The 10,686-nt window shown below is 36.6% G+C and overlaps 2 protein-coding genes across 3 annotated transcripts; one reads left to right on the top strand and one right to left on the bottom strand.

Annotated features, from left to right (window-relative positions):
* Positions 1 to 1,181: 1,181 nt before the first annotated feature.
* LOC124631400 (MICOS complex subunit Mic10-like) lies at positions 1,182 to 2,480 on the bottom strand. Of its 2 annotated transcripts, XR_006984507.1 has the most exons (4): positions 2,185 to 2,478; positions 1,686 to 1,858; positions 1,439 to 1,478; positions 1,182 to 1,317 (listed from the first exon to the last, which is right to left on the bottom strand). XR_006984507.1 is itself a non-coding variant. In XM_047165775.1 (3 exons), the coding sequence occupies exons 1-2, from the start codon at positions 2,273 to 2,275 to the stop codon at positions 1,716 to 1,718; spliced, it is 234 nt and encodes a 77-aa protein (XP_047021731.1). In that variant the 5' UTR covers positions 2,276 to 2,480; the 3' UTR covers positions 1,182 to 1,317; positions 1,686 to 1,715. The 2 variants fall into 2 exon arrangements, 1 of the variants encoding a protein (XP_047021731.1); XM_047165775.1 differs by lacking the exon at positions 1,439 to 1,478 and having other exon boundaries at positions 2,185 to 2,480.
* A 6,658-nt stretch (positions 2,481 to 9,138) lies between these two features.
* Positions 9,139 to 10,579, top strand: LOC124630874 (COA8 family protein CG14806, mitochondrial). The gene is made up of 2 exons (XM_047164910.1): positions 9,139 to 9,554; positions 10,292 to 10,579. The coding sequence occupies exons 1-2, from the start codon at positions 9,270 to 9,272 to the stop codon at positions 10,502 to 10,504; spliced, it is 498 nt and encodes a 165-aa protein (XP_047020866.1). The 5' UTR covers positions 9,139 to 9,269; the 3' UTR covers positions 10,505 to 10,579.
* The last annotated feature ends 107 nt before the right edge of the window (positions 10,580 to 10,686 follow it).

Here is a 10,686-nt window from a genome sequence, read left to right as displayed (position 1 = left end):
TGGTTGTAATGGATAAACTCAAAAACTACTGGACCGATTTTAAATATTCTTTCACCATTAGAAAGCTATATTATCTGCGAGTAACATAGGCTATATTTTATCCCGGTGCGGGCAGTAGCTCCCACGGGACGCGGGTGAAACCGCGGCAAAACGGCTAGTTTACACATATGTTTAACGTTGGTAAAGTGTAGCAAATGGAAATCATTATCTGCCTAGCCTTGTCCTATGTTGGCGTCGTCTTCAAATCAAATCGTTTATTTTGCAAAGAACACCAGTATAGCTCGATACTTCGTGGTCTGAGTATCAGCCAGATTAATACACGGATCAACTGCCGATATGCCCAGTTGACCCAGTTGCCTGGGCAACCCAATAGCCCTTGGTAAGACTTAGGGTCAATTCCCACTGAAAGAGCAGCGGCCGTAAGAGCACGGAAAATGTAAGAGCGCGGCGCGGTGCGGCGCCGCGCGGCCCGCCGCGCTCGCGCTCAATCCCTTGCAATTACGGCCGCTGCCGGCCGCTGCTCTTTCAGTGGGAATTGACCCTGATTGTCATGCTCAGTGCGGTTCAGAAGTTCTGGCGTGAAAACATTTTAACATTTTCATAATACAACAACTATCGTAAGATATTGAATAGAATCAAATTATGTAAAGGGCTATTTAATACTGAATTAAATACTTGTATTGAATAACGCGTATATTTGCATAACAATGAATACCATACTTTGTAACACTTCAAATGATGCATTGTAAGAACTTAAACATACTTGAAGACATTAAAACAAATGCCATTAAATTTTTTTGAACATTCAATTAGGGAAAATTCTTCCAATATACAGATGATTTTTGTGAAAATCTGTTTTCGTAGAGTTCGTTGCGTAAGTATATTTTTTTATTAATTTCGCCAGCTTTTGCAATTTTTAGATAAATATATAGCTGAAATATTTTTCTGATTGGACCAGTGTGGACTAGAACATTTTTTATGTGATACGAGGAAATGGAGCGATTCTATTATTGCTGTTCATGGACACTCGCCGTATGGACAGGCTTTACAAAAAGTAGCATTCTTTTCTTGAAGGTTTTTATGTTTCCATGGCTTTGTATGATGGCCCTTTGGTAGATTTCTGGTATTGGTGTGCAAGAACTTGATTAAAAAGGTCATTCCAAATGAATAAAACTGCTGAATAAATTAACTGCATCTATTTCATATAATTATCCAGTCTATGTAGTTGTCAGGTGATTGTGGTACAAAGCAAGTGGTTGAAATAAGTACTCAACTTGCTACCAATCTCAGTAAGCCTTTGTTGTACGCATTTCACGGCTGAAACAAAAAATAATTCATGATACAAAAGGTATACTACTTAAATACTAGTTTTGTTGTTATAACATTATTTTAATTTTTTAAGTAAAAAATTTACATTCAAACAAAGCAGCAACCATACCTTATTTCATTCATGTGATCGTCTTGTACACCACGTCCATCTGTAATTCAATTGTTCACATATTTAGTTATTTTGTAATGCAATCACATAGAGAATTTAAAATATTTTGAGATTATTTGGATACAATAGTGTAGTAGCTTTAATATAACTACATAATCTATATGACAATTACTATGACTCGATTCTATTTGAGTAAATGCAGGAAACAGTAGACACATATAACATTTCTAAGTACAATGCTACCTACCTGACAACTGTAGACCCTACATGCTAATGTTTATAAACCATCTTTTTCAGGATTTAGAGCGAACTGACAGTTGGCAAATGCAATACCCATGCCTACGCCTAATCCTGTTGTGATTGGCCACCTTCTTTTAATTAGTAACATTGATACCAAAGAACCAAGCAGGACTCCACCACCTGTAACACCAAACACATCTTCAGTATAGAAACAACCCATCTATAAAGAAAACCATTTTTTATTCTGATAAGAATGTGATCACATTATTTTCAAGATGATAAGATGCATTAAGTATGTGATTTGTTTCTTATCGACTGCCAGAAATTATGAAAGGGAAATGTAAGCACTTGTGATTTAATTCACTGTCCCTCCAGCCTTATTCTTCAATTCGACGATCATAAAAATAATCTCTGACGACCTTCACGACGGATGGCTGGTCGAGTGTGATGTCGACGGCAAACATTATAATAGCAACAAAATTTAATTCACAAAGAACATAATTCACCTCCTTTTACGATGGTATCAGTGATGCACATGTCCAATTTCCTCCTGTATTCATCTTCGGGACTTTTCGCCGCTGCAGGGTCTTTGGCCATTGTGTAGTTACTTTGCACAGATTTTACCGCGATTCCAAATACTTAAAAAGTGCTTATGGTTTGGCTCTCGCTTTTTGTAACATTCACCGAAAAAAGATAATTTATTGCAATTTTTGTGGCTTTTACATAATTCGGCTGTGAAAATTTATAGCACACGGAAAATGGTCGGAAATTAATGACAACGTCGCAGATGTCATTGTCACTGTCATGATTCAGTAATCAGTTATGTCAGTTCTATCCATAGATGTAATATAATAAACAAGATTGCGCACGCTCAAAATACATATTTACGAAAATGAACTCTATTCCAACGCAATAAGGTACTAAATTTGTTGCATAATACACAGAGGCAAATCCGAGCCGAGAGGGATAGTTAGAACGGAGGCTGTTTGTCTCTTTCTAACACCTTGCCAGCATAAAAAAATGTTGTGGTCAACAGTTTTGTCTTGCCAAAAAAACAATTGAATCACATATATTTTTATCTTATTTTAACAATTGTAAGTTAACAAATTAATAAAAATCGCATTAATTTATTATACGAATAAATTATTTATATAAATTATTATTCTTAAAACATAAACAACATATTTTTTTTTTTTCTAGCGGTAACCCTGAACATTCTTGGCGCGTAATCAGCATTTAAAATTTTGTTTATATTTTTTGTATTAAATCAATTTAAACTATTTATAGTTCGGCCATTCAGAGAATGCGTTCCTGACACGTCGCGATTGAACTGACGACGTAACTTTGCAATGGCGTTGCAGTTACGATAAAAATATTTTTGCTGGTTGTTTACCGTTTTAACAATTGAGGAGCATTAAAACAACATTATTATATCAATAATCAATGAATGTAGTTACGTCGTCAGTTCAATCGCGACGTGTCAGGAACGCATTCTCTGAATGGCCGAACTATAAATGGTGAAAAAGTGTTGTGTTTATACTTGTAAAAGTGAATCCTATGGTGGTTGCAATATATCGTTCCACAGGTTAGCTAATAATAACATTTTCGTAAACCAAACAACTAGGGTGCCCATGAATTCTTGTAATGAGTGAAAATATGGGTGATGGATTTTAAAACTGTTGTACTATTGTTATAGCTTCCCAAAAAATGAAGAAAGGCGACATAAATGGCTCAGCAGTTTATATATGAAGTAGAAATACAAAAAAAACAGTCTTCACTTCGAATCTTCCTGCTTTTATACTGCTAATTCCCGCTAATTATTAAAAGCCTTTATAAGTATCTTAAGGTCACAAACTGCGTAAGTTAAAACTTCAATACCAATCTGCGTTTAATAATCTTAGCAAAATTCGGATTTATCTCACATAGCTTAATCTCATAGTCACCCTATTAGAAAGGGACAAACAGCCTCCGTACTAACTGTTTCACTCGGCTCGTTTTTTGGGTTTATATGCGCAGTCCTGTTTACTAATATTATGTCTATGGTTCTATCATGCTGTCACCGGTATGTAATATTACCAAAGCAGAAAATTCAAAAATGTACAGAGTTTCTAGTACAGTTATCGGCACGGATATTGAGCCCTGACCTTCACCTACGCAGAAGCGATTTATTGCCTTATGTGTACAGTGCGCAAAACGATCCTCACTCTTCCGCCGAGAGCTCAATATCCGTGCCGATAACTATAATAGGTGGCCATTCTTATAAAGAGAATTCACTTATAATGTACCTACGCATGATAAATAAAGTTTTATGATAATTTTAAAACACAAGTACGTTTAAATGAACTTAAAAATAACAGTTTTACCCTTTCACATTCACCTGCGGCTCTGGTATCAATGTGATCAAAGATAAGTCAATCATGACTAGCCTCTACCCAACTATATCGGCAACGGCTTCTAGTCTAACCGAATACAGCTAAGCAAGTTTTGCATGGAGCGACTGCCTGACTTAATTTCAGATGGCCTGGGCAACACGATACACCTTGATAAGGCTTGTTGTCGGACTTTCCGACTGTAGTTAGCAGTCAGTGGCTAGGTCATCTAGTTTACATTGGTTTGAACATTATTTTGTATACTTATTTCACCTACATTTACAGAAGTTCAAAAAGAGGAAGAACGCTCTAAATTAAGAAAAGAGGATTCATAAAAAATAAATAGACTGAAAGTAAAATCTTCCAGACGTAATCGTGTCATATTGAATCCGATTAGGTGCGACTATAGGCTACCTACATACTTGCTACATAGACTACATAAACTTACAATGAGATACCTACAAAGTTAACAAAAAGTTACCTACTTCTAATCTAATATATTAGGTATTGACTACTCGAACTTAACAACATCAACGGAAATAAATTATTGTATTTAATTAGATTTATTGCTTACTGGCAGTTGGCCCATGAAAATCCCATGCCGATACCTAAGCCAACTATGATAGGCCATCGCTTTCGAGCCATGAAAAACATTGAAGCCAAAGTACCGATGAGGGCACCCGCACCTGTAACATCGTGTTAATGTTTAAATAAATTATCGGACGATATCCTATGAATTACAGATTCAAAGGTCAGATGTTTTTATTTCTTTTTAAATAAATGACATGTACTGCATTATTTAGCAGATTTATACATAATTTTATACGAGGTCCTTTATAAAAAAACTACATATGTACATAACGATGATAATCGGCTAGGATGACCTATAAGATTATCTGCCAGAGATCACACAATCTAGACACACGGCAGTGTGTCCGCCAAGTTCGAGCAAAAAAAGCGACACACCGGCCGTGGGTTATATTACACGAACCATTTCGGGCCAAATTCGACCCCCCTATAACTCAAAATCTATTTTATTTACGCATATCAAATTTCTAGTATCTGTTGAGACCCCCTCACTTATCTAAAATACAAAATTTCATTAATATACCTATTGTAGGTCTTGAGATATTGACGTCAGAAAATCGCTATTTTTACTATACACTCACTGACTGACTGACTGACTCACTCATCAAAAACCTAGACCACTTCCAATGGTCGTATTGACTTGAAATTTGGCATGGAGGTAGGTCTTTATGTCAAGGTAAAGGGAAAAATCTGAAAATGGCCAAGTATGAGTCGGTTTCAAAATAATGAAGGTGTAAAGGAGATCATTCATTTCGTACCCAAAACTGAAAGTGCCGGCCAGAGTAAAAAAATTGTAGATTCTCGTAGAGAATAATGCCCTGAAGATTTTTTACTATTACAAGAATCGTCTACAATTAACCCCCAGGCTGCTACTGGACTTTGAAAGTACAAAAAAATCCCACAATGTTTGAACATCACATTACGGCCCCAAACTGGAGGAGGCAGGCGCTACCTTCAAGCAATTCCTGCCCAACCTGGGGGGCTCAAACGCTTTCTTCTTTTTTTTTCTTTGATGGGAAATCATCAAATGACCCCTACCGCTGTAGGTTAGCAGCGTGAGGGACTGTGAGACTCTTACTACTACTTTATATACCAGGGCCACGGTAACTCTTTCGAACAATCCCGCAGCCCCGGCAGGCCTTGGCCCTGGAGGGCCCTGCTGGGGTTTTGCTGACGCCAGAGTAAAAATATCGCAGATTCTCAACGAGAATAATATCCTGAAGATTTTTTAATTTTATAAGGAACGTCTTCGTTTAACCCTTAGACTGCTATTTGAGTTTAAAGTGTGCGTACCGTGAAAAAAAAAATATATACTGGAATGTTACGAGAAATAACGTCTATAGTATTTTTTTTATTATTAAATAACTGAATGTCTACGATTACCCCCTCCCTATGCAACACCGAGGAGACTTACTGATTGCAACCCATCATGTTCCTTCTGACCATGAATCAGGGCTGCGGTAACTCTTTCGGACAATCCCGCAGCTCCAGCAGGGTTTGCTGCAGGGCCCAAGGTGGTTGTTTCCAAGTAGACAGAGGAACAATGAGCCACCCGAAACTATAGGGCTAGGTGGGAATGGGATGCTATCGTCTCCTTTTGAGGATCATTTATGCTAGAGGCGGTAGAACAACTGAGAGCTCGCGCCTCTCATCCCAGCCGCTGCGGTGGACGTGGAAGATACCACGGACGTCGGATTTCGAACGACTCCTGGCCCCCGTAGGCGTGGGTCTGTGGGCGGTGAGTTTCGGGTGGCTCTCTCATCGTCCCTCCGCCTCTTTGGAGACAAAAGGCCCGTGTCGGCGGCGAGCGTTGTTCAATACCTTCCTCAGAGAGTCAGCAAAAACACCAGTGGGGCCCACCATGGCCAAAACCTGCCGGGGTGTGGGATTGTCCGAAAGAGTTACCGCTGGTTTGGGTATATGGGTTTAAATCAGTAAGAGCCTCATCGGTGTAACAGGGGGAGTAATCGTAGATGGTCGGTCAGTTAAATTAAGTACGGGAAAAAATACTTTTCATTCACTTCGGTTCGATTACTGGAATTACTTTTCGGTTTTTTATTCAAGGTACGCACATTTTAAACTCAAATAGCAGTCTAAGGGTTAAACGAAGACATTCCTTTTAAAAGTAAAAAATCTTCAGGATATTATTCTCGTTCAGAATCTGCGATATTTTTACTCTGGCGTCAGCAAAACCCCAGCAGGGCCCTCCAGGGCCAAGGCCTGCCGGGGCTGCGGGATTGTTCGAAAGATTTACATACCATGGCCCTGGTACATAAAGGGTTTAAGAAGGAACATGATGGGTTTTAGTCAGTAAGAGCCTCCCATTCACGCTGCTAACCTATAGCGGGAGGGTTCATTTGATGATTTCCCATTAAAGAAAAAAAAAAAAAGGTTTTGGGCCTCTCAGGTTGGCCAGGAGTTGCTTGAAAGCAGCGCCTGCCTCCTCCAGTTTGGGGCCGTAATGTGATGTTCAAACATTGTGGGATTTTTTTGTACTTTCAAAGTCCAGTAGCAGCCTGGGGGTTAATTGTAGGCGATTCTTGTAATAGTAAAAAATCTTCAGGGCATTATTCTCTACGAGAATCTACTATTTGTTTTCTCTGGCCGGCACTTTCATTTTTGGGTACAAAATGTTCGAGACTTGAATGATCTCCTTTATACCCGGTGTAAATTTATACCGCTAAGGAACTAAAACGAACTAAATTTATCTATATTGATATAATATATCTTCGAATGGTCCTACCGATCTGAAATTCGTTACAAAGGTTTGTATTTAGTCAAAGTAAAGTAAAAATCTGAAAACGGCCAAGTGTGAGTCACTTTCGAAAACAACGAATGTGTAACTTTTATCCACGAACATAATATATGACAACATGTCATGTCAGTCAGTTGGTAAATCTAGTCCATTTAGTTAATCTAGTTCATTTCTTTGTAAGAAGCATAGTGCATATTCAAAAATCTGAAAGATAGTATAAATGAGACATTTCCTTAACTAACTTAATCAAAAGAAAAAAATAAAATAAACAACCTTACAAAAATAAATGAAATCCCACCCAAAACAAAAATGTGAAAGACTGCCAAGTTCGATAATATGGGAATGCTTCGCCTATAAAAGAAGTGAGATCTGAATAAGTACCAAGTTCCATACACATACCTCAGTTAAAAATAGTTACTTTTTAATGATGTTACTTGGCAAGTTTTAATAGAAAATTAAATACTTGATTCATTGCGTTTAGTAGGTTTATAACAAGGTGTGTGAAAACTTGCCAAGTAACATAATTAAAAAGTAACTATTTTTAACTGAGGTATGTGTATGGAACTTGGTACTTATTCAGATCTCACTTCTTTTATAGGCGAAGCATTCCCATATTATCGAACTTGGCAGTCTTTCACATTTTTGTTTTGGGTGGGATTTATATATAAGGTCACTAGCTTCTGCCAGCGGTTTCACCCACATCCAATGGGAATTTCTGAACGAACCCGGATATTTTTTTCAAATCAGACCAATAGTGAAATCATCAAAAAATCTTCCAAAGATCGTAGCGTCTTGAAAATCGGCAACAGAGTGTAGTAAGTAGTGTAGTAAGTCTGATAAGACTACTAGAATATGGTACTGTTGAACTGATTTGATGATGGAGCCGGAAGATAGGAACTTCATGATCGCAAAATTAAAGCGTGTTGTACGTATGTTTTTTAAAGTTATAATTAAATTACCTCCTTTTACTCCGGCATCGGCAAAACACATACGCAAAGTTGTCACTGTACTTTTGTCGTTAGGGTCTATTTTTCCCATAACGTTATATCAAATTATCAAAATAGTACAGTAAATAGTACTTTTTTGAATATTGTGAGCATTTCGGCTTTTACATAATAGAACAACTGTAAATTTCGACGTGTCAGGGAAACATGGAATTGATGCAAATCACAAAGAATTTTGAATTTTGGGTTGTTCAACACATTACAAATGTCAGTTTATGTGGAACATTATAGCAGTCGTTGCATTGCTGCACAACTTTTTTGAAAATACGTTATTCAATCTTTTGATTGGTCAAAACGAAACGCGGTATCGTTATAGAGACAGCTTAGGACCTCTTTAGTTACTGCATCTATTATACAATTTAAACTTCTTGGTGGAGTCTGCAGTATTGAACGAGTTTAACTTGTTTTGCGGGCAGTTTCGAATTTACCGTAGTGGCCATGCCATGTGAGCACGCTAATTTACTTGTGACGAATTTGGTCAGACGTAGCCACTACCGCAGAGAGACCGTTTTATACTCTCTTAGAGTAAACTCCTGAACTTCCTTACACTTCCTTATGTACTCCTTTGTTTAAATGTAATCCTTCGTTTATGTACTTTCTTTCATAAATAAGTATATTGTTTTATTTTCGAGTCAGATTTGAAAAAATAAATTCTTCTAGATCTACGTATCGTGGAGTTCTTCATTAATCTGAGGGATTCGTTAAAATGATGTTGGCAACACTACTTACAGCTGATTTTGACTTTGTCAATTTGACAGACTCCGCGACGAATATATTTGGATTTTGGAACACTGGCTCTGTTGTTGGTTTGTTTCCACTTTGGAGTGTTCATAAAATGTGATAATACGCAATTCAATAAATATATAAAAAAAAAGATGATATCGAATAGAGTTGTTAAGTTACAAAGGCACAAACGCTACCTACTAGTGCCGAGAAATGCGAGTACCACGCAGGAAACAAAGTCTATTCAGCCTCCAAATCCGAGGAGAATCAGCACCGATATGGTAGGGCCCCCTGATCCTGTGTCCAATCTCAGGCGAGTCATATTTAGAATACCACCCAACGAAACAGAATTAGAAAAAAGATATCGAGAAATGAGAACAGAGGTACAGGATTGGAACCAGAAATTTTGGGAGAAACACAATTCCAGATTTTATCAGGTATTTATTTGAACCAGTTGTGTACATGCTTGCCAGAGTCGTGTGGACGTTATTTGCTTACAAATACCATGTAATGTTAATGTTATTTCATAATATTATGGTTAATACATCCATTATGATAACAAACAAAAATCAGGTAAAGCTTGAGCAAATTCGGTTTAAGAACTATATAGTTCATATTATTTTAAAGAGTTTTTAGTTAGGTTTAAGGCAAAACTGTTAAAATCGATTGAAAAAATAAAATGTTTGTAAATAGAAACCATCCATAAGCGTTTTTTTTAAACATTGCCTATTATTTCGCTAAAGAAATCATGGACTTATAGCCTATTTCCTCTGTAACAGAATAGGAAATTAATTATTAATAAAATTTCATTATTTTTGTACGTAAGCTACATTTTGACCTCATAATCATATAATTTGACCTCCCACATCAGAAATTGTCTGCCCGTTTTGCCTATCATTCTTTATCAATATACACATGTCACTTTTTGAGGTCAAAAGTTTAACCATAACATCATTATTTTTCAAAATTTACTCTTGATAAGGAAAAGGAGTTACATAACTTTAAGAATATACATTTGAAAACAAGTTCTTAATTGATAAAGGGAAAAGTGATTAGGTTTATTATTTTTATTATTTAGTTCATCAGTTTATTATAACTGCTTATAATTTTTAGTATCATGACAGATTTGAAAATTAGGTATTCTGATTAAATTGTTTTTATTTTTAAATTCCAGGAAAGAGAGGAGTATGTGAGGAATAATATACCAGCAGATAAACAGAACTTAACCGCAGATGAAATGAGCGTGTTTTACAAAGCTTTCCTAGACAAAAATTGGAAACTGCACCTCAACTACAATAGCGAATGGTACAAAAAAAACTTTGCACTACTAGGCCTAGCAATAAGAGTGAAACTAATGAAATTATTTAGATTTAAAGATAGGAATTAGTAACGTTTTTATACTTAGAGCAATTGTTTGGACATTAAGAATGTTTACTTTTAACTAATAAAAGGGAGTTCAAAATATTTGATTTTTAATGAGCATCTGAAAACATTGTAGAAAATTCTTCTTTTTGGTAAGCAACCTTGGGTAATATTAATTGAGTTTATGTAGATATTTCAGGATAATTA

Source organism: Helicoverpa zea, chromosome 6, assembly GCF_022581195.2.
Source record: "Helicoverpa zea isolate HzStark_Cry1AcR chromosome 6, ilHelZeax1.1, whole genome shotgun sequence".
Classification (NCBI taxonomy): Eukaryota; Metazoa; Arthropoda; class Insecta; order Lepidoptera; family Noctuidae; genus Helicoverpa; species Helicoverpa zea.
The sequence above is the reverse complement of the archived record's forward strand: the minus strand, read 5'-3'. Positions and strand labels throughout refer to the sequence as shown.

Excerpts from the sequence above, each read along its gene's own strand:
- LOC124631400 (XM_047165775.1), bottom strand. The coding sequence starts at position 2,275 with ATGGCCAAAGACCCTGCAGCGGCGAAAAGTCCCGAAGATGAATACAGG. Across the intron at positions 1,859-2,184 it reads TGATACCATCGTAAAAGGAG|GTGGTGGAGTCCTGCTTGGT; the intron begins GTGAATTATGTT and ends TTGGTGTTACAG.
- LOC124630874 (XM_047164910.1), top strand. The coding sequence starts at position 9,270 with ATGATATCGAATAGAGTTGTTAAGTTACAAAGGCACAAACGCTACCTA. Across the intron at positions 9,555-10,291 it reads ACAATTCCAGATTTTATCAG|GAAAGAGAGGAGTATGTGAG; the intron begins GTATTTATTTGA and ends TTTAAATTCCAG.